At 45.4% G+C, this 23066-nt stretch overlaps 1 protein-coding gene across 1 annotated transcript in view; it reads right to left on the bottom strand.

Moving 5' to 3' along the window:
* Positions 1–2698: 2698 nt before the first annotated feature.
* The window catches only part of fam222aa (family with sequence similarity 222 member Aa), a 624697-nt gene continuing 604329 nt past the window's right edge, over positions 2699–23066 (bottom strand). Inside the window, exon 7 of the mRNA XM_072479809.1 lies at positions 2699–7782. Within this exon, the coding sequence (XP_072335910.1) occupies positions 6521–7782 (1262 nt within the window). The 3' untranslated portion in view covers positions 2699–6520. The remainder of the gene's footprint in view (positions 7783–23066) is intronic.

Below are 23066 nucleotides of genomic sequence, written 5' to 3'. Positions count from 1 at the left end.
TTGGCCCATCGAGTCTGCACCGGCCCTTGGAAAGAGCACCCTACCTAAGCCCATGCCTCCACCCTATCCCCGCAACCTCACCTAACTTTTTTGGACACTTAAGGGGCAATTTAGCATGGTCAATCCACCTAACCTGCACATCTTTGGACTGTGGGAGGAAACAGGAGCGCCCGGAGGAAACCCACGCAGACACGGGGAGGAAGTGCAAACTCCACACAGGCAGTCACTCAAGGCCGGAATTGAACCTGTGTCCTTGGAGCTGTGAGGCAGCAGTGCTAACTACTGTGCCACCGTGCCGCTCCTCTTTCTTAAATCTCCTCCTCAAAGCTACTTGCTTTAGCTTGTAAACAGCAACTGTACCAGCCTGTCAGGAGACGATTTTATTTGTCTTTTAACCTTGATAAATTTTAATTTTTAATCTATTCATTCACTCACTAAGATGCTTTATACTGGTAGTTAACTGGCATCTATGGAACCAAGTTCTTAGCAAACAGACCGCAACTGAACGATAATTAGGATTTTCTCAAAACATGCCAATTCAGCCCATTTAAAGTACTTTCCCAATAGAGTTAGGAGTTGATATCACTAGGAAATTGGATGTTTTTTTGTTACCATATCTGGTGTAATGTTCGGCAAAAGCAGAGGTTTAATTTTGGCATCAGTACAAGCTTGTTTTGGTTATTATGTTATGACTCTGGAGCTAAGCAAAGAGACATGTTTTGTCACAGATCTATCCACTTGTCCATATACTTTGTCTACTTCATGGGGATTTAACTTGGGTTAATTAAAGAATCATCTTAGAAAACTTACAGCTTATAAATGGAACTGACCGTGTCAGGAAACATCCACTAGGGGTGATTCTTGATTTAATAGATTCCACATTTCAGCCAATCAGAACCAGTTTTGTTGGAGAAATGTTTGAACATTATTGACAGCTGCCTCCTAAAAAATCTTGATCCAACTTGCTATCATTATGATTTGCACAATGTGAAAAATCTCTCTTGTGCCATCACTGAACCTATTTTATTGCACTATAGAATAACATACCTCCACGGATGGAAGATATAATAGCACAGATTATAGATGCCAAGTGGTAGGATTCAGGTGATCTTGTTTCACTCTTCTCCCCAAACTGTTCAATCACTCCACTATGAATATCATTAAGACAACAGAAGCTCAAGAGAAAGTATTCATTTGATCTAAAACTCAACCCCAAAGCTTTTGTTCAATGAATGGTGAAAAAAAGAAAGATTATGCAAATTTTGGAGAATATGGTTCTGAAGAATTTTCCATCAGGTTAACATAGGACACTCAGGTCAGCAACAAAAAGTTGCCGAATTTTCTCCAACATTTGAAATGAGACATTCAGTTACTATATAGGCTCCTATTTGTTTCAACATGGGAGTCAGTATGTTTTGTAATCAAGGAGTTTATCATGTTTCACAACAGAGTACTTATTTTTTGGATAGAGGGTTTACACCTAGCAATACTGGCTATAACAGCTTGGGGTAGAAGAGACATATTTTTATTTTGCTAGCACTGTACTGAACACTGATAAAGATCAGGCTTGTAATGCATAACTGAAACAATGACAGACAGTAAACAATTTGTCTGTCCCTTTCCCTCTAATTCTAGACTGACCCTGATACAGGCTTAACATTTCTTGGAAAAACTACCTCTGTATTTAATCACATTTGAATTGCAGGAAATAAAAAGTAAAATTTTGAAACAATGTATTACATTCTGTACACAAACAAACCCATTATGAATAAACCTTTGCTTTGAAATTAATGGGCTGATCAATAACGAATGAGAAAAATCTACCTTACAACATAGCAAATTTCTAGCTGCATCAAATATTCACCTGGAAAATAATCATCTGGAAACTGGTACATCAATTTAGAAATCCACTCGTGGGCAGCACGATGGTGCAGTGGTTAGCACGGTTGCCTCACGATGCTGAGGGCTAGGTTCGATCCCAGTCCCGGGTCACTGTCCGTGTGGAGTTCGCACATTCTCCCCGTGTTTTGTGGGTCTCACCCCACAACCCAAAGATGTGCAGGGTAGGTGGATTAGCCATGCTTTGGAAAAAAAGAATTGGATACTCTAAATTTATTTAAAAAAAAAGAAATCCACTCTTATGCCAAGCACGGTAGCACAGTGGTTAGCACTGTTGATTTACAGCACCAGGGACCCAGGTTTGATTCCCGGCTTGGGTCACTGCCTGTGCGGAGTCTGCACGTTCTCCCTGTGTCTGCATGGGTTTCCTCCGGGTGCTCCAGTTTCCTACACAGTCCCAAAAATGTGGATTGGCCACGCTAAATTGCCCCGTAGCGTCAAAAGGTTAGGTGGGATTACAGGGATAGGGTGGAGGTGTGAGCTTAAGTTGGGTGCTCTTTCAAAGGCCATGTAGACCCGTTGGGCCAAATGGCCTCCTTCTGCATTGTAAATTCTATAATGATTCTATGATATGGAAAATGCCAAAGATGCAAAAGATAATCATTGCATTACCGCCTCTTTGTAAAATGTTATTGAGATTATGCATATTAAGAAATAGGAGTGTTCTTCAGCTTTTACATCCATGGTCAGCATGACACTTTCCCAGGTCAGGAACAGATGCAGTGGAGCTATCACTTATGCCATCCAAGGCTTAAAGGAGCATTTAATATTTTACTCCCCCCCCCCCCCCCCACACACACACACACAATGAACTGAATTTCAGAACGTGAACTGCGAGCTTATACCCAATAGAAATTAGGTTATGTCCCAAAGTGATTTCATATAGGGCCCTCATGGTCAGTGAAGTGGTGAAACTTGTAAACCAATGTAGCTGAAATCAGGTCAGGTCCCAGAGATGCAAGGACAATACATAAATTGACCACCCTAACCAGTCTCTTTACCTCAGGAGCTTAACCTGGTCATTCATCTCAATCGATTCAAAATGGGGGCTGGAATCAGTTATTAGTGTTTTGTGACTAGTGAGTTCAACTGTTACAAAATATTTGGATTTTGACTCTCTGGCAACAAATAATTAAACCACACCTCCAGTGTGTACCATCACATATGCTTGACAGGTATGCATGTTAAATACACCTGTACACTAAAGTATTTTGGGGTATTGAATCAATAGATTTTCAAGTGAATAATAATAAAGCATCCTCACTCTTTCCTTTCATCAGTTTTTCTCAAGCCAAAATCATAAATGTTCCTGGTGTCAAATTCCTTTGTTTCTATACAATTACTCCCATTGTGCAATTAAAGATAAATATATTTTGCCATTTCTATTTTTCCTCTCATCCTAAATAAAGGCTAGCTACACAATCATGTGTGCACAATGGATAAAACTGAACTAGTGAATATATACAGATATTGAAAGCAGCTAATGAAATAAAATTAAAACACAATCAGAATCTATAAACAGAAATAGGACAAATGGACCTTAAAAGCACAACCTACAAAAGCCAGTACTTTCTGAAAGCATTGGAAATATTTGCTACATGTGCTCTCATACGAATGGTTCAGCAAATTCATGTGTAACCCAGTTCAAATAAACACATCCAAATTGGGTACCTGAATTCTAGACTGTGAATTAAACATTTAACTGCTCTGAAATTTATTGACTGAATTTCACCAGTTCATAGTAAGGCTGTTATATAGAGAACGCAAGCTTGGGGAGCATTTGTGGTTATTTCAAAGTTTACTGTCATTTCTTTCCCAAAATTATAGAAAGGAAAGATTAATTAATACATTGTTGTGTGATTCCTACAATGCAATAAAACATTATAAATAATGGAATCCAGGGAATTACCATTAATCACATCACGTGAGTGAAACCTTTTAAGGCCACAACTCCACATGTCCAAACAAAGAATACAGACAAATGATTTAAATCTCATTGTGAATTATGAGAAATATTTTGGATGCTACTATTCAAGCAGAAAATGCTGGAATTATACATCAAGTCCATCAGCATCTGGAATAAAAAAGTAATGTTCAAGTTGGCAGACCTGACCTGATGAAATGTTTGTATTGAAACTTCAATTTAAAAAAAAAAACCAGATGCTGATTATACCTACTTTTTCTTTCAACATTAGATAGCAGCACCCAAACATAAGGCAGTGGATATTATGATTGAATCAAGCAAAAGTTGATGTCCCAATCCAAAAGGATTTGGGGATTAGTGGTGGGGAACTGATACAACCATCCACCTCACTTTCTGGTCTCCCCTTCTCTAGGTTAAAGGATGCAGCAAAATAGTGGGAAAATGGTGAGAAACAGACTAGCGATTTAGCGTGGGGGAATAAAAGAAATAGAAAACTGGAACGGAATGTCAGAGATTGCTGCCTGGTGTTCAGTACAAAATAGAAACCAAATTATGATAATTAATTACACTTGATTGGTTGCATTAATCTGGACACTTAATAATTCAGGTTTTGAATGACAGGGTTGAAACTTCTCCTGTGGTAGGCAGGATGCTTTGTACCCAAAATAAAACCCTGTTTTTTATGTCTTTTTTCTGTTGCAAATAGTGTCACTCAGAGGCATTTTAACCCCGCATGAATTAATGTGACAATAAATTTAAATTAGAGTTATCATCCAAAGCAATTTTGCCAGGAGTTAAATGGTACAGCAAATAAAAGACAATGCAACAGTAGTGGTGATTTAAACTTCTACATCATAGAAGATGTTGAACAATCAAAAGAAAATTTGTGTAATTTCTGAAAGAATGCAAGCTACAGCGTATTAGTGTTTCAACTTTACCACCTTTCCTTTTCTGCAATCTGTCAAGATGATGTTGACTAATTCACCTAGGTAACTTGTTTTGGTTTAGCAAAAAACTGTTTTTGACAAGTGTAGTTCGATTATGAATGTTATTATTATTAATATTTGGAAACAAGAACTTCTAATAATGGTCATTTAACTATGAAAGCCAAATTGCGAGCGCCAATGCAAGATGAAATTTTACTATTTCCCTCACTGTCATTATAAGGTAGCTGCTGAATGATGGCGAGCTAATTCAAAGGCGCATGGGGAGGGAGGGTACACTTAAGTGTCAATGGCCCTTTGAGTCACCAGAAACCCTGGTTGTGCAGAATTTAGTAGCTAATTGAAGAATATTGAAAAGGACCAGAAGCAGGGCAGCACGGTGGTGCAGTGGTTAGCACTGCTGCCTCACGGCGCTGAGGTCCCAGGTTCGATCCTGGCTCTGGGTCACTGTCCTTGTGGAGTTTGCACATTCTCCCAGTGTTTGCGTGGGTTTCGCCCCCACAACCCAAAGTTGTTCAGGATAGGTGGATTGGCCATGCTAAATTGCCCCTTAATTGGAAAAAATTAATTGGGTACTCTAAATTTATTTTAAAAAGGACCAGAAGCAGCAAATGATATTTTATATTGGAAAGGGAGAAAATGGGAGAGGAAAGATAAAAGCATTATCCACTGGACCTCAGTCATATTATAGTGGGGTCTATAATGAATAACTTAGGCATGTTATGGCTGCCAGCCTGGCTGCTTGCAATCATTTTGCATGGCCTGCTATAATTTTACAGTTGCCATCACATACTAGTGTTTGTTTTTCAGTACGGCAGCACTCAATCTCAGGGTGTTCTGCAATGCTCAACAGGCCTTTATTTCATTTAAAAGGTTAAACAAAAGGCCAGTATATACACAGTCTGCTTTTGCAGGAATGCGCTCTTACAAACTCATTTACACCAAATGAGTTTTCTAATCCTATGGAAATAATAGCATTTTTCTGAGTGCATTTATCAATACCATCAACCCTTGCATCTCCTCACAGCTTGCTATGCTATTTTAGCACAAATGTGGACATATAGTATATTTAATTACAAAAAAAACTTTAAAACTAGCAATTCCCTCCAGTGAAATTACTTTAACCTTTTTTCTAAACTTAAAAGGAAAAGTATTTCATTTTAGCAGCCAACACAAAATGTAAAAAAAATTCAAACAAGAATGAAAGAATTAGGTTCAAGTTTTCCAAGTTACTTTCTTTTATAATATTCTGGCCTGTGCCCACTTTTATCTTTATTCCAATACAGTGCAATAACCACTCTCCACTAAGATTTAGGCAGTAGCTCACTTTTTGTAACCACGTTAAAGATGAAGATGACAATGACAAAGCGGCAATGTTGAGGATCTCGGGACCACGTGTTCACAGAATTCAGCGCAGGGTTGGACATTTAAAATTTACTGCATGCAGACTCATCAGCACACATGGCAAAGCTTCCTGCACACTTCTGATAGCATCTTGCCCTCCAATGTCCAATACAAGTCCCCAATCCCCATTTTACTGTAATTTTTAAAAATTGCCATCTTTCATCATTAACGCCAGTAGTTTTGATACTTTTGTCCAAACCAAACTCATTCCAGCATCTTGTAATCCCTGGGGTATTTTAAACACTCCACTTTATTTGCCTTTGCCTGCTGTACTGAGGCTGGAGGCTTCGGTGTATATCTATAAAAGATTTAACACCATCATTCTATCTTTTCCAAACAGCAGTTCTCACTATCTGTAAACGGGTAGTCGAATGTGAGCATTTTGGTGGTCCAATAGTCGAGGTACTGACACAGTCTCATATCCTTTACCCAACATTTGCTCTTTAATGCAGGGAGGGTGAATGTCATTAATCAAATACTCCAGTGACTGCAGACTACTGCTGAGGATAGAGGTATTACATAGCGTTCTGCTGGAGACACTGGTGAGCCCATCTGAAGGATGAACAAGGTCGCGGTGGCCATTTGTGAGGTCCTGTGGGTTATAACAGTCACTGTCTGGTGTCACCAGTACGCTGTTCCAAGGGGCAGCCAAATATTGCCCTGTTGAAAAGTTGCAGTGCATGCCCACACAGTTCAAAGGAGATGAGGGGACTTTTTCAATAGTAGGTGCCAAGGTGTACGGTCGTGGAACAGCACATACCTCTGGTGATTTACTTACTACACCTCCACCACTGCCTGAGTACATACGGATCTGTTGTTTCTGTTGCCATAGTAAATAATCCAATCCATCTGGATAGGCCCCAGGTTTAGGTCCTGCTGCAGAGGCTAAACCTGAAGCAGCTGTCAACTCTGCTCCTCCACGGCATTCAGGTACAACATTTCCAGCATACACCACACTTCCATTAATCATGCTGGTAAAGCCATTGACTGTATTGCGGCTGACTGCTGTGGCTGGGCTTGGATTGGTGACAAGAGCACCTTGACAGACAACAGCTGAAGCCTGTTGTGATGCCTGAGCCTGGCATTGCTGGTTGATCTGGTAGATGATGCTTTGAATAGAGGGGAGATTTGACTGCTGCAGAGCCAGGTTACGTCCTCCTATTGGAATAACAGATGTAGCAACAGTTACATTAGGTGGAACAGGTCCCTCCAAAGATTTCTGGCTGCTGTGGTAACTTATTTGCCCATTACACGATTGACTCTGCGCTAAAGTGCTTGGCACCAGGTAGGGTCCGATGCTGCCATTCCCGACTTGTGCTGGGGACATCCGTGTCCTCTTGCCATTTGTATTTTTCACCACGTTTTTGCTGTGTACTTTCACAATTGCTAAAAGACCCTGATATCCTCCAGAGTGTATAGGGTATGGACTGTAACGTTGTCCTGTTGTGTCGTAGCCATTTACAGTCCTGTTAAGGTGCTTATGCTGAGGAACCCTGATATTTGTAGGAAAGATCTTGATTGTTAGTGGACTGTTAGCCACCTTCTGGGCATAAGCATCAAGTTCAGCTGGACTAGGATACCTGGGAGAATGTGTGGATGTGACTGACTCACCTGAAACAAAGTACAATAAAGAAATTAGAATAAAGAAAAAAAGTTAAAGCCACAGTTCTGGTGCCTCCCTTTTGACACATACGGAATTTGAAAGATAAACATGTTCCAGTTTTACAAAATTATAATATTGTAACATGCTGGTGGTGCAGCTATCATGATGAGCTCCTAATTTCAAAACTCATGAAAGAAAAGTAAACTTAGCAATCAAATCCTCGTACTATGCTTACACAACTTGATAGCTACCTTACGACTGACTCGAGGAGGAACTTGGAGCAGGACATCTGCCAACCAAGAAATAACTAAAGGGCAAAATATCAAATTCTTATGGAAGAAGCCAGGACGGATGTAGTGGTAATGATAATAATAATCTTTACTGTCACAAGTAGGCTTACATTAACACTGCAATGAGGTTTCTGCGAAAATCCCCTAGTCATCACATTCTGGCACCTGTTCGGGTACACAGAGGGAGAATTCGGAATGTCCAATTCACCTAACATGCACGTCTTTCGGGACTTGAGAGAGGAAACGAGCACCCGGGAGAAACCCATGCAGACATGGGGACACTTTTGCACAGACAGTGACCCAAGCCGGGAATCAAACCTGGGACCCTGGCGCCGTGAAGCCACAATGCTAACCACAGTGCTACCGTGCCGCTACAAGATAGTATTGTATTAGCCTAAAAATTATATATTGAGGCAGAGTTTGATTCATCTTTTGAAAGTGGCTCACAGGAGTTTCCATGCAGGAGAGAAATGGAGGGAAATGAAAAAACAAAAAACACTGAAACCTTGTGCTAATTATTCTCTTAAATCAGATTGTTCACATGTGGCGCAGTGGATAGCACTGGGACTGCGTCACGGAGGACCCGGGTTCAAATCCCGGCCCTGTGTCACTGTCCATGTGCAGTTTGCACATTCTCCCCATGTCTGCGTGGGTTTCACCCGCACAGCCCAAAGATGTGCAGGTTAGGTGGATTGGCCACGCTAAATTGTCCCTTAATTGGAAAAAAATAATAATTGGGTACTCTAAATCTTTTTTATTTTTTTATAATCAGATTGTTCACTAGATCACATCCAGTAGTTTCTCCAAATCTGGTAATTGATAAACTCAGTTATGCTTGTTTTCTAAAAATATCTCCCAAGTCATTATTTTATTGTTTATAATAATTCTCTTCTCTATTCAGTTTTCACCCTTACCCTTCCGAATGTGCTGACACTTGTTGATGCCAGAGTTGGTGTTAAATTCATCACAGCTGATGCTTTTGTTTTTTTTAGTTATAGTCGTGAAAAATGGATATACATCTGATCACTCCAATGCAAAGATGCCGACTTCCATACTCATAATATTGCCACCATTCATCCTGCCTCAGTAAATCTATGGAAATCCTCACCTGCGCTTTTGTTAACTCCAGATTTGACTGTTTCAATGATTTTCTGGATGTCATCCTCCACCCTCTAAACTTCAGCTCATCCCAAACTTGGCTGTAACCTGGCCACTTATCTGTCTTCGATGACCTACATTGGCTTATACTGGATCATCTGCATGATTAAATTTGTGGTCTCATCTCTTATTTCTGTAATTTTTGCCCCAAATGCCGCATTTCCCTACTAAAAGGAGGGGGCTAGGTGGGAAAAGAAGCAGGAGAGTTTAAGACTACTGTTAAAACATATATTGTTCACCAAAGCTTTTAATCAGCATTCCTAATATATTCTTCTTTGGAATTCAATTCAAATTGCTTGAAATAGATACAGCTAAGTTTCATTTTGATCAACAGTTATTGGTCAGGAACTTGGATTCAGCACACAAAAGTTTATATCAACTTAAACTTAAAAGCACAACTTGCAATTAAAGTAAAATGTATTCTACATCTAGACATGAATGCACAGTCAGAAAATGATGAGAAAATAGTTGCAAATGCAGGATCAATACCAAAATAAATACACCAGGAACCAATGTAGTAATCAAATATTCAGTAATGTCAATGTTCTGTAGTTTGTTTTCCAAAAAACTGGGAGCAATTAATTCCATGTAACTGAGCACAGACTGGCAGAGGGCCATTTCAGTTCTCATCATATGTCCAGTTAACAGTACAAAATGCTCCTGAAATTGAAATTACGTTACTCGTTACAGACAAAGAAAACCCTAAAATAATCACAGTAATTGCATTTAAGAGCATTGAAATGAAACTTTATACCAAAGTTATTACAAAAATAATGCTAATGGAAGCAGGCATTTATAATATTCTCCAAAGTGCCTGTGCAGTTTGATGTTTTGTAACTTTCAAACAAATTATACAACACTTGCACTTTATTTTGCTGGTAACTGCAGCTTTGGATGTTACAATGCAACACTTAAGAATTTTAGTCTATTAGATGTTCGCAGTGCATCAGAATAGCTGTTTGCACAGATAATCAAATGGAGATTAAATACAGAATGATGATTGTTTTAAAAAAGGACATGTTTAAATCAGAATGCAGATCACTCTTGGATTATAATTTCTTCGAGGTAGCTGCATCAGAATCTTACATTTCTTCTCCCTATGTTTCCATGTTTTTGATCAAGTTTCATTTTGGTCTTAGACGTGCAGAAATATATCACCATGTTGAAGAGGTTGCAAATCAAACCAAGAGATCTATACAGACGAACAGGGTATAAGCCACTTACAGAAGTAGAGAGATTAAGGTACAGAAAGTCTCAACAGATGTTGGACACTCAAGTTTCCACAGGGACATAATTTAAAGAGCTAATAACCACACAGCTCAACACCACAAAGAATTATTAAATTTCCCGCTGCTTGTCCAGCCAGATCACCCAGGGCACCGACTTGCAGGGTCATATACAGTAAGTAGAAAAACCCTAGCTCTAATGACAAATCATACTTCCAGGTCCCACGTTTGAGTCAAGCTTGGCTACTCAATCTTCAGAGGTACTCCAGGTTTCTAGGAACTGATTGAGTCAGCTATCAAAATACCAAGTATGTAACCAAAGATCATCTGGTTTGTTTTTCCACCACCACCAGATGTCTCACCTTATTTGCAATAGTCAGTCATAACACAAATTATGAGTAGACAACAGGGGCGAGATTCTCCGACCCCCCGCCGGGTCGGAGAATCGCCGGGGGCTGGCTTGAATCCCGCCCCTGCCGGTTGCCGAAGTCTCCGGCACCGGAGATTCCCAGCTGGCGGGGCGGAAATTCGTCCGGCACCGACCTAGCCTCTTAAGGTTGGGGCTCAGCCCCCAAAGATGCGGAGCATTCCGCACCTTTGGGGCGGCGCGATGCCCGTCTGATTTGCGCCGTTTTGGGCGCCAGTCGGCGGACATCGCGCCTTTTCCGGAGAATTTCGCCCTAGATATCAGTCAGGGGCTTATCAATGGCGGCATAGTGAGCAACATAATTCAGTGCAAAACGTGCAACATCCTTCTGACTACAGTGGACACAAATGCATCTAGGCTTCATTCCTTCCTTCAATTGGTGCTGCAGAACTTCAGCAGAAGATGCTTGTCCAGCTGCACTCCAATCGGTATGTAGAACTTCTTTGATGTACTGGTTCTTGTTCCCAAACACAAATTCCGCATAATGCTTACCAGCAGCTGTTATCCAGAGTCACTCCGATTGGTATGTATAACCTCTTGGATGTACAGGGTCTTGTTCCCAAACACAAATTCCGCATAATGCTTACCAGCAGCTGTTATCCAGAGACTAAGATTTTCCTCTAATTAACCCAAACTAAATTACAAGTACCTACTTTCGTACAGTACAAATTACCTTGAGAAATTTTGCAATGTACCATCGCATTGATGCTTTAAATTAAATTTGTCCAATATGTTAGCCAAAGATGGCAAATTGAGAGAAGTATAAAAATGAGTATTGTAAAGGGTGGCACGGCGGCGCAGTAGTTAGCACTGCATCCTCATGGCACCGAGGACCCACGTTCCATCCCTGCCCTGGGTCACTGTCCGTGTGGAGTTTGCACATTGATGCGACCATCAATTCACACGAGACGATTAGTAGAAGTGAAAAGTGGTTTTAATAAGCTAGATCTGGGCCTGCCTGTAACTGCTCTGTACTGAGTGCCACCTACAGGCTGCAGATCTATATACCACCCCAGAGGGGGCGGAGCCACAGGCGGAGCCCACAAGGGCATCAACATAATACAATACAATGGTGAATTGTAGCAGCAATACGTTCACCACATTCACCGCCTGTTAAAAAATTGAAGTCCAGCAGGGGTGAAGTGGGCTCACAGATCGAGTCTGTCTGGCGCCTTGATTGTTCTCCGTGATCGCCTCAGCTCCGGCTTTGCTGCGGGCACGGGTTTTGGGCTCGTTGACTCCGGGAGCGTGTCGTCTGGAGCTTCACCACGGTGGGTCAGTGATGGGGGAGGGGTGTAGGCCGTGTAGGGGTGTGGGCGGTGTTCGGTGTAGTGGGAGGCGGCGTAGGTGATGGTCGCTGGGGAACCGGCTGGTGCCAGATCCCTGAGGGTGACTGTATCTTGTCGGCCGCCGTGGTGCACCACGTAGGCATACTGAGGGTTGACATATAGGAGCTGGACCCTCTCGACCAGGGGGTCGGACTTATGGCTCCTCACGTGCTTCCAGAGGAGGACAGGCCCCGGTGTTGTCAGCCGGGACGGAAGCGAGACCCTGGAGGTGGATTTTCTGGGGAAGACAAATAGACGGTCGTGAGCGGGCTCGTTCGTGGCTGTGCAGAGGAGCGACCGAATGGAGTGGAGCGCGTCGGGGAGGACCTCCTGCCAGCGGGAAACCGGGAGACATCTAGACCGTAGGGCCAGAAGGACGGCCTTCCATACCGTCGCGTTCTCCCTCTCCACCTGTCCGTTTCCCCGGGGGTTGTAGCTGGTAGTCCTGCTCGAGGCAATGCCCTTACCGAGCAGATACTGACGCAGCTCATTGCTCATAAACGAGGAGCCCCCGGTCACTGTGGACGTAAATGGGGAAACCGAACAGGGTAAAGATGCTGTGCAGGGCCTTAATAACAATGGCCGCGGTCATGTCGGGGCATGGGGTGGCAAAGGGGAAACGGGAGTACCCATCAACGACGTTGAGAAAATACACGTTGCGGTCAGTGGAGGGGAGGGGCCCTTTGAAATCGCGCTGAGGCGCTCAAAGGGGCGGGATGCCTTCACCAGGTGGGCCTTGTCTGGCCGATAGAAGTGCGGCTTGCACTCCGCGCAGACTTGACAGTCCCTGGTCATTGGCCTGACCTCCTCGGTGGAGTAGGGCAGGTTGCGGGCCTTGATGAAGTGGAGAAACCGGGTGACCCCCGGCTGACAGAGGTTATTGTGGATGGCCCGAAGTCGTTCATCTTGCGCGCTGGCGCATGTGCTGCGGGACAGGGCATCTGGGGGTTCATCGAGTTTCCCAGGACGATACACGATATCATAATTATAGGTGGAGAGTTCGATTCTCCACCTCAAGATTTTATCATTCTTGGTCTTGCCCCGCTGTGTTGTTGTCGAACATAAAGGCTACCGATCGTTGGTCGGTGACGAGGGTGAACCTCCTACCGGCCAGGTAGTGCCTCCAATGCCGCACAGCTTCCACAATGGCTTGAGCTTTCTTTTCGACAGAGGAGTGTCGAATCTCGGAGGCGTTGAGGTTACGGGAGAAGAAGGCCATGGGCCTGCCTGCCTGGTGAAGGGTAGCGGCCAGGGCGACATCCGACGCGTTGCTCTCTACCTGGAAGGGGATGGACTCGTCCACCGCGGCCGTGGTAATGTCTACCTTAATGCGGCTGAAGGCCAGGCGAGCCTCAGTCGCCAGGGGAAAGATAGTGGCTTTGCTAAGTGGGCGGGCTTTGTCCGCATAGTTGGCGACCCATTGGGCATAATATGAAAAGAACCCCAGGCATATTTTCTGGCCCTTGGGGCAGTGGGGAAGGGAAGTTGCAGGAGGGGGCGCATGCGGTCGGGGTCGGGCCCTAGGACTCCGTTTTCCACGACATAGCCGAGGATGGCTAAGTCGGGTTGTGCGGAAAACGCATTTCTCCTTGTTGTAGGTGAGATTGAGGGCTTGGGCGGTTTGGAGGAACTTCTGAAGGTTAGCGTCGTGGTCCTGCTGATCATGGCCGCAAATGGTGACGTTATTCAAGTATGGGAACGTGGCCCGCAGCCCGTACTGGTCAACCATTCGGTCCATCGTTCTTTGGAATACCGAGAGCCCATTGGTGACGCCGAAGGGGAGCCTGAGGAAGTGGAAGAGGCGGCCGTCTGCCTCAAAGGCAGTGTAGTGGCGGTCTTCTGGGCGGATCGGAAGCTGGTGGTATGCGGACTTCAGATCTACTATGGAGAAAACCCAGTAGTGTGCAATCTGATTAACCATGTCCGCTATGCGGGGAAGGGGGTACGCATCGTGTTGCGTGTAACGATTTATGGTCTGGCTGTAGTCTACAACCATCCGGTTCTTTTTCCCGATCCTGACAACCACCACTTGGGCTCTCCAGGGGCTATTACTGGCCTCGATGATCCCCTCCCTCAAGAGCCGCTGGACGTCCGACTTGATAAAAGTCCTGTCCTGGGCACTGTATCACCTGCTCCTGGTTTACAGTCGGAGGTGAGGTTCGCGAAGAGCGAGGGAGGGGCAACCTTAAGGGTCGCGAGGCTACATACGGTGAGAGGGGGTAGGGGTCCGCCGAACTTCAAGGTCAGGCTTCTGAGGTTGCACTGGAAATCCAGTCCTAACAAGAGAGGAGCGCAGAGATGGGGGAGGACATAGAGTTTAAAATCAGTGTACTCGGCGCCCTGTATCGCGAGGTTCGCGACACAGTACCTCCGGATCTGCACTGAATGTGATCCGGACGCAAGGGAGATTGTTTGGGGGACATCTGGAGGGAACAGCGCCTTACCGTGTCCGGATGGATGAAGCTCTCCGTGCTTCCAGAGTCAAACAGACAGGGCGTTTCGTGCCCATTGACCCGGACGTACCAGGCATTCGGGGCGAGAAAATTTCGCTAGTCCATTTGCCAGCTGTCAGTGGAAAATGGAGGGGGAGTTGTGGAAGCCTTGTGGCAGGCATGTCCACGTGTACTGCTGCGCTTTGAAAGTGAAGGCAAATTTATACTGGCACGCCAATGGACTGGACCAGAACCCATTACTGACGTCCAAAACCGTGAAATATCGGGCATGGAGTCCCTGTTTGAGCATGGTCTCGGGACTTGTTGCAACGGTGGGGGCTGTTGCGGGGGTGACTTTATTGAGTTCCCGATAATCAATGGTCAAACGCCATGATCCGTCGGGTTTCCTTACTGGCCAAATCGGGGCATTATTAGTTGAGGCTACCGATCTTAGGACGCCCTGCTCTAATAAGCTTTCTATGACCTTTAGGATTTCTCCCTCTGCTTCTAGGGGAAATCCGTACTGTTTTTGGGGTCTTGGGTCCGGTCCTGTTATTTGTATGGAACCGGTCATCCGTCCACAGTCGTGTTTGTGGGTTGCGAATGCTGCCCTGTTCTTTTGCAGGACAGCCCTAACCTGACTTTCCGGGCTGAGTGTGGTGGGGTTGAACCAAAACTCGCCTACTGCGCTAATTTTGTTCATATAATCCCCTATATTGAGTGTTGCGGGGGCTCTAGCGGATTTCGCCATCTTCCAGACACACTGGTTGACTGGATCGAAAGAGAGGTGGTGAGAGTTCATGAAGTCTATCCCCAAAATGTGCTCTGCTGTTGGGGGCAGGTCGACTAACACTACGGGGTGTTTTGCATTAATGGTTCCGATCTGGATGGGTACAGGGGTTGTGATATGTCCCTGTTGTGAGTGGCCTGTGAAGCCGCTGAGGGTGATAGTGGCTGTGGTGGACCACGTGTTCTTACCAAGGGTGGAGGAATTTAAGGTTGTGCGGGACCCTCCTGTGTCCCAGAGAAGCTCGATCGGCTGTCCCCTAACCTTTGCTGAGACTACGGGTCGTCCTGACCTATCCCAAAGGGTATCGCAGACCCAGCTGGGGGAGCCTGTACACCGTCAGTCCGTTCCGGTCAAGTCTGTCTGATCGGACTGGGCGCTAACGCTATGTACGGGCTCTGCCTTTTCCTTATTGAGAGTGCCTGTCTGTTGGGCTTTTTGTGGTTTTTTAGGGACCTTGCATTCTTTGGCAAAATGTCCCAACTGTCCGCAATTGTAGCATTCTTGCGGTTTTGCTGGGGGGCTGCTCTTTCCCTTGTTTACCCAGGCGGGGTTGTGGAGAGTGGTTCTTACTGCCTGCACGTCTGCGGCGGCTTGGTTTTCCTCAGGGATTCTAGCTGCGGGTTTACCGTGAGCCGCTTGTTAACAAACGCGGGACAATCTTTTGACCACCCACTTCTCATTATGAGCCTCCTCCGAGGGGTCATAATTACTACAGGCATTCTGTTCTGCTTCCGTGGCATGGGAGATAAGGGTGCGGTCCATTTGGCAATATTGTCTGCGGACAAATGGGCACGGTCTACATTTCCGAAAACGGCTTCAAAGTGAATCCACAAGCGTCCTGCGAACGCTGTGGGGTGTTCAGACCTTTTCTGTCTGCACTTATTCAGACTGTCTACGGGGTCGCCCCGGTTGTAGTTGATCGCATCCAGGATCGCGGTATGCATTTCTGCAAGGGTGCCTCCTCCTACATTCTGTGGGTCGGAAAGGGCTGCTGCGACCGATGGGTCTAAGCTGAGGGCCGTGAGCTTTACCTGCTCTTTTTCATCCAGGCCGTACATGGTCGCCTGGTGTTTGACGGTGGCAAAGAAATGGTGTGGGTCTGAAGCGGGGGGGAATGGTGTGATTTTAGCACATGCGTCCCGTAGTTGGGTCACTGTGAGGGGGATGGAATATAAGACTTCTTCCTCGTTTGCTGTGGCGGTGCGGTGGGTTGTTACAGGATTCATGGGAGCCTGTATTCCCTGCTGTGTGGGGGGGTGGGGATGCTCTCCTCCTTTGGGGTTTCCCTGCGCACATGCTCCCTGAACATATCTCTGCGCTGTCTCTTGCAGTTCTTCCCAATCAGGGCCGTCTTCCTGGTCTAAACTTTCCCCAAAGGTGTCTTGGAATCCCTTTTGGACAGAAAGCATTGCTTGCAGGTCTGCAATTTGCTTTCGGCACTTTGCATGGTCTAAGGTAGTCTGCCTTTGTTCCGTGGTTGCAGCGTGGAGCGCTCTCAAGGTTGCCTTGAGATCACTACATTGCTTCTGTAGTGTCTCCACCTGCTTCTCCGTCTCTTTCTTAACCAGGATGCTCGCTGCGTGTCATGATAAGCCTTCTCATACTGGGATTGAAAACTGCTTAAATGCGCCAGACAAGACTGGTGACCTCGTTTGGCGTCAGCCACCTCTTCGTCCTTGGCTTCTAACTGCCTTTTCAATTCCAGGTTTTCCTTTTCCATCTCGCATACATCGATTTTACTCATACGATGTATGCCCTCTATTTCTTTTCGGAGCGTCCTGACGACCTCCTTGTGCCTCGCAATTGTGCCATGCAGGACACGATTGCCATCGGCTTGCGCGCTTTCGCTAAGCTTTTCTTATGGATTTCACTCATGTTCTCCCACCAAGTATGCCCTATACGGAGTCGTCATTATTACAGAAATCGCTCCACACGGGCCATCCTTTGCCCTGGAGAAATTTCCGAATTTCCACTTCCCAAATGGGACACTGTCCCACTCTACTGCTGCTGGTCGCTGCGACCGCAAATTCCTCGGGGTTCATGAGGCGTTGCATTGCCTGCATGGCCATCTCTCTTATCTGCTCGTTACGTTCAAATTTGGAACAGGGGGCTAAGGTGGTGTCGTAGATGCGGGTACGGCTTGCGCTAATTTCCGAAAATACAGACTTCCGACAGTTTTGACGCAACAAAATCTATCAGTTTTACCTTATAACCCTGTTAGTGACGCATGCATACACACACTTCCGAATTGTGAATTATTAACCAGAACCGCTTGAACACTTGTGGGTTTTTTTTGTTTTTGTTTCTGATTGGATTCTATGCAAATTTTTGGGGTTCTCCCGGAGTGGTTTTCCACTTCTATGTCGGGTCCCACCGGAGTCGCCAATTATGTTGCTCTTTTTAGCCTTAGTTTTATTACCTCTGATTATGTCACCTTTGCTCACGAGTTGCCAGGTATCTTTCTGATACCGCCACGTGGTTCAAGCTCGAGTTATGATTAATAAGTCAGCACACCACTTAGTAAGATTGAAATCAACGATCATTTATTATATACAACAAGTAATGCTTACACAATAATCCTACTATCTATATAGAAACCTACCACTACTGGCCAATACTTAACTTTAGGAAGGGCCCACCAGGTCAGGGAAACGAATGGCTTATCGAATCGGGCCCGCGGGATTCAAAAAGACTGATACAGGTCGATGGCTAGGAGTCTTTATCGGGTAGCGATCGCTGGAGTCAAACTTACAGTTTCTGGTTGATGTTCTTGCGAAGGTCTTGAGCAGGAGAAGAAGGGAGAGAGAGCGATCTGAGCTTGGCCCCTCACTTCATAGGGTCCCCGAGGGCTTCCCGCCTCTCGGGGCGGCCCTTGACCCTGAGTCCCAAGTGATTGGACTTGTTCCCAATCACTGGGTTCGATATATCCAATAACGGGGCGATTCCTCAAACGGGGGGGTGGTCGTTCACCTGTCTTTGTTTCGGCCACTGCAGGCGCCGACAGGTCTGGCCCGGCATTCAATTGCTAATATGTTGCAATTGTCCCCGGGGATAGCCGGTTAAACTGCAGATGTCTGGGTTGATGTGCTACTAATGGTCTTGAGTATCGATCTGGGCCGACTTCCCCAGAGCCGAATACTCTATTCTGTCTGCAGCTGTCCGTTTGTGTCCTGTTGGCTGCTTTTCCCATCAGCCTTTTCGGTTAGCCATTTTAAATCGGGTTTTGGCCAAATTAATAGGGGATCAATCATTTTAGGTGGAGCAGGTTTTCCAAGAACAAAAGTATGACTCCTAGTCAAATCACATGGATAGAAAAGGCCTTCCATCTGTCAATCCAGAATGTGGAATTGGAAATTGGAGCCGTTCTCGAATCATTGGTGGTTCCTCCTGTGTTCGTCAGTATCTGATCCAGTCAACCGTCGTCAGACAAAAGCTAAAAGGTGTTTGGGGGGGTGGCGCGATGCTGGGCAGTGTGCTGGTCATCGCACGTGGGAGGGTGGGGACAAGGGTTAACGGGCGTCCACTTGGGCGCGCGATGCTAACAATGGTGGCCCCAGCGTGGAGCTCCACACTGGTGCACGTCCTCTGTGTGCTGCTCGGCTCGTCCCTTGCCACCAATCGGCAATCTGCGACCTGCGGCGCCGTGGTCAAGCTGTTCAACGGGGCCGAGGTGGAGATGGTTAGCAGTTTCAAATTCCTAGAGGTGCACACCTCCAAAAATCTGTCCTGGTCCACCCATGTCGACGCTACCACCAAGAAAGCACAACAGCGCCTATACTTCCTCAGGAAACTAAGGAAATTCGGCATGTCCACATTAACCCTTACCAACTTTTACAGATGCACCATAGAAAGCATCCTATCTGGCTGCATCACAGCCTGGTATGGCAACTGCTCGGCCCAGCACCGCAAGAAACTTCAGAGTCTTGAACACTGCCCAGTCCATCATACAAACCTGCCTCCCATCCATTGACTCCATCTACACCTCCCGCTGCCTGGGGAAAGCAGGCAGCATAATCAAAGACCCCTCTCACCCGGCTTACTCACTCTTCCAACTTCTTCCATCGGGGAGGAGGTACAGAAGTCTGAGAATACGCACAAACAGACTCAAAAACAGCTTCTTCCCCACTGTCACCAGACTCCTAAATGACCCTCTTATGGACTGACCTCATTAACACTACATAAACCCTGTATGCTTCATCCGATGTCGGTGCTGATGTAGTTACATTGTATACCTTATGTTGCCCTATTACGTATTTTCTTTTCTTCCCATGTACTTAATGATCTGCTCGCAGAAAAATACTTTTCACTGTACCTCGGTACACGTGGCAATAAACAAATCCAATCCAATCCAACGGCCGGTACAATGTCCACTTGCACTCCCACGTCGTGAAGTACTGGTCAGGAAGTGGTCAGCAGCCTATGTTGGGGTGGATGCAGCTACTGGACAGTGAGAGGGAAGCCAGGCCAGCTTCGTCTGCGAGGAATACCGATCAAATCAGGCCAGTCAATAAGGCTGACACATGTCAACACTGGAAGAGACCTACACAGTCATCACTTGGTGTCGACACTCTCTGGAAACCAGGAAGTCAGTGCTTTTGGTAAGAATGGGGAAGGAGATTACTTGGATATTTGGATGGTGCAATGCAATGGAACCAGTAAGAAATATTTTGACATTGTATGTGTTTGACAAGTTACTTCAGCTCGTCTAAAGTCGTCGTTTATAAAGTTAAAAACAAGATTGTAATTTTTTCTATACTTGTTTAAATTTCTAAAGAAATGGGAATATATTTAAAACAAAGTTTGTATAAATGTGAAGATACACATGTTCAACTGATATTGTTTTAATTTTCAGTAGTAAAAAGTCATAGACTTGGAGAAACCAGGTAAGTTTCAAAGTTAAAAAAAAAAAGAATGCCGGCCACAACCGGCCTTTAAACATGAACGATGGAGTCTTTCCGCCAGAGGCAGCGGCAGAGAGAAGGTCATGCGCACAGCAGATACACTGTCGCCACGCGTCCTGTACGTCCATGCTTTGGACGTGAAATCTTGGAGGAGAGATTCCTCCATTTTGTAGTTGCCAGCAAGCAAGCAACACGACTGTGAAAAACTGGATCCAAAAGATGGATTATTTTGTAATAAGGAAGAGAGGGCCAACGATAGTGACATTTAAGGGGCATCTTGACAAATACATGAATAGGATGGGAATAGAGGGATACGGACCCAGGAAGTGTAGACGATTGTAGTTTAGTCGGGCAGCATGGTCGGCACGGGCTTGGAGGGCCTGTTCCTGTGCTGTACATTTCTTGGTTCTTTGTTGTTCTTTGACACAAACAGGCCAGGATATCACAATTGAATCTGCTGGAGAGAGCTTCACTGGAGAGTCTGCGGCAGGACAAAGCTGTATCCAGAGCTCAAGGGCCACTGGTGAACAAACAATTAAGAAACTGAAATCAGGAACAAAGCAGTATAAAGATAATTTCTTGAAGTATGGATACAAAGCCCATGTGTGATATATGCAGGGAAGTACTGGCATATGAAAGTTTAAAAGCCTCAAATCTTCAAAGGCATTTGAAGACTAAGCATTGCGAGTTCCAGGACATACCTCTAGATTTTTGTCAAAGGATGCAGCGAGAACTTAAATCGTCAGCTTAATCCCTCAGCAGAAATATAACATTGAATGACGAAGCAAGTGAGATCATGAGAATCAAGCAGGCTCATCTGTCACATTAAAGGTAAGCAATTAATGGTGTGTCGCTAAGGTTGGCCAGCGTGGGTCGCTGAGGTCGGCCGGCGTGGGTCGCTGAGGTCGGCCGGCGTGGGTCGCTAAGGTCGGCCGGCGTGGGTCGCTAAGGTCGGCCGGCGTGGGTCGCTAAGGTCGGCCGGCGTGGGTCGCTAAGGTCGGCCGGCGTGGGTCGCTAAGGTCGGCCGGCGTGGGTCGCTAAGGTCGGCCGGCGTGGGTCGCTAAGGTCGGCCGGCGTGGGTCGCTAAGGTCGGCCGGCGTGGGTCGCTAAGGTCGGCCGGCGTGGGTCGCCAAGGTCGGCCGGCGTGGGTCGCCAAGGTCGGCCGGCGTGGGTCACCAAGGTCGGCCGGCGTGGGTCACCAAGGTCGGCCGGCGTGGGTCACCAAGGTCGGCCGGCGTGGGTCACCAAGGTCGGCCGGCGTGGGTCACTAAGGTCGGCCGGCGTGGGTCCCAAAGATCCGCCGGTTGGTAAAAGTGGGTTCCGGGGAAAAAAGCTTGAAGAACACTGGTGAGAAAAATTACCACTAAGGCTAGTTACCGTAGGATGACAGGTGAACGTGGAACAATTGAAATTAAAATAGAGGCAATGCCTTAAAAAAAAAAATATCATGAAGCCTGGTCGGGAGTAATACGTTAAATATGCTGCCCCCTCATCTTCAAGAACCGATCAAGTAATAAAGCACCATTGTCAGAATATGTTTGCTGTCCTTTTCAATAAGGAAAAGATTTATGTCCTCAGGAGGGTTGGCTAAAAGAAATACCAGAACACAGAGGGTTAAAGGTTTGTGGTGAATGTGATAATGAGAATTATATGTCACCTGGTGCAAGCATGGAGGTTTTCTGTAGCTGTATTAAAGACACATTATCAGAGCAATTTCATGGATGTTTAACATTGTTTCAAGACTACACCACAATGAACACACTTCTAACTCCAGCAATAAATCAACAAGCATCATAATGAACACAAAAAAATGTCATAGATGCAATTTTACACATGAAAAAAAACTGCAGCGCAAAAATAAAATAAAATTGGTACTACAATAACTATCCTGTCAGGCGAGCACACTAGTGAAACAAAATAAATAGAAAATCCCAAGTCACTGCCCTTTGTAAGTCTGCTTTATGATAAAATACTGTAAAAACACATTTGTTGCATTCATTACTTTTTCATTTTGGGTTCATTCCAAGTATTCAAGGAGCCATTAACAGTGGAAAGCGAATATGTATTTAACAACTGTACCATATCTGAAGCAAAATAGATGTTTAAAACTGGGAGGAAATTAAACCCAAGACCATGCAGGGGATGATTGTACCCCAAGTCACATGGGTCCCAGAATAATTTACTGGTTAGAAAAAAATTCAGTCAGAGTTTATCCTTGGGGTGGCATGGTGGCAGAGTGGTTAGCACCACTGCCTCACAGCACCGAGGACCCAGGTTCGATCCCGGCCCCGGGTCACTGTGCGTATGGAGTTTGCACATTCTCCCAGTGTTTGCGTGGGTCTCACCCCCCACAACCCAAAGATGTGCAGGATAGGTGAATTGGCCACGCTAAATTGCCCCTTAATTGAAAAAAAAGATTGGGTATTCTAAATTTAACAAAAAAGTTTATCGTTGAAGCATTATTTAAAGCATACTCTTTACCTGAGCAGCATTACAAAGCAGTCACTAAATAGAGTGCAGAATGATTCAAAATTGGTTGTAAAAGAGCAAGTTAGTCATTACTCCATGTTCCTGGGTTGTGGAAATTCTCTTGATTACTTTTGTTTTTTGTGAATCAATTGATTGCAGTGGTTATACTCAGTGAACTTGAAATTTGATCATGGATTCTTCATTCAGTATTAGGCTTGCATCCTGTAAAGCTCGCAGGACGGTTCGGATCCTGCGATCATGCTCCTCTCGT

This window comes from Scyliorhinus torazame, chromosome 1 (genome assembly GCF_047496885.1).
Source record: "Scyliorhinus torazame isolate Kashiwa2021f chromosome 1, sScyTor2.1, whole genome shotgun sequence".
Taxonomy (NCBI): Eukaryota; Metazoa; Chordata; class Chondrichthyes; order Carcharhiniformes; family Scyliorhinidae; genus Scyliorhinus; species Scyliorhinus torazame.
Note: the sequence above shows the minus strand (reverse complement) of the source record. Positions and strands in the feature narration are given on the sequence as shown.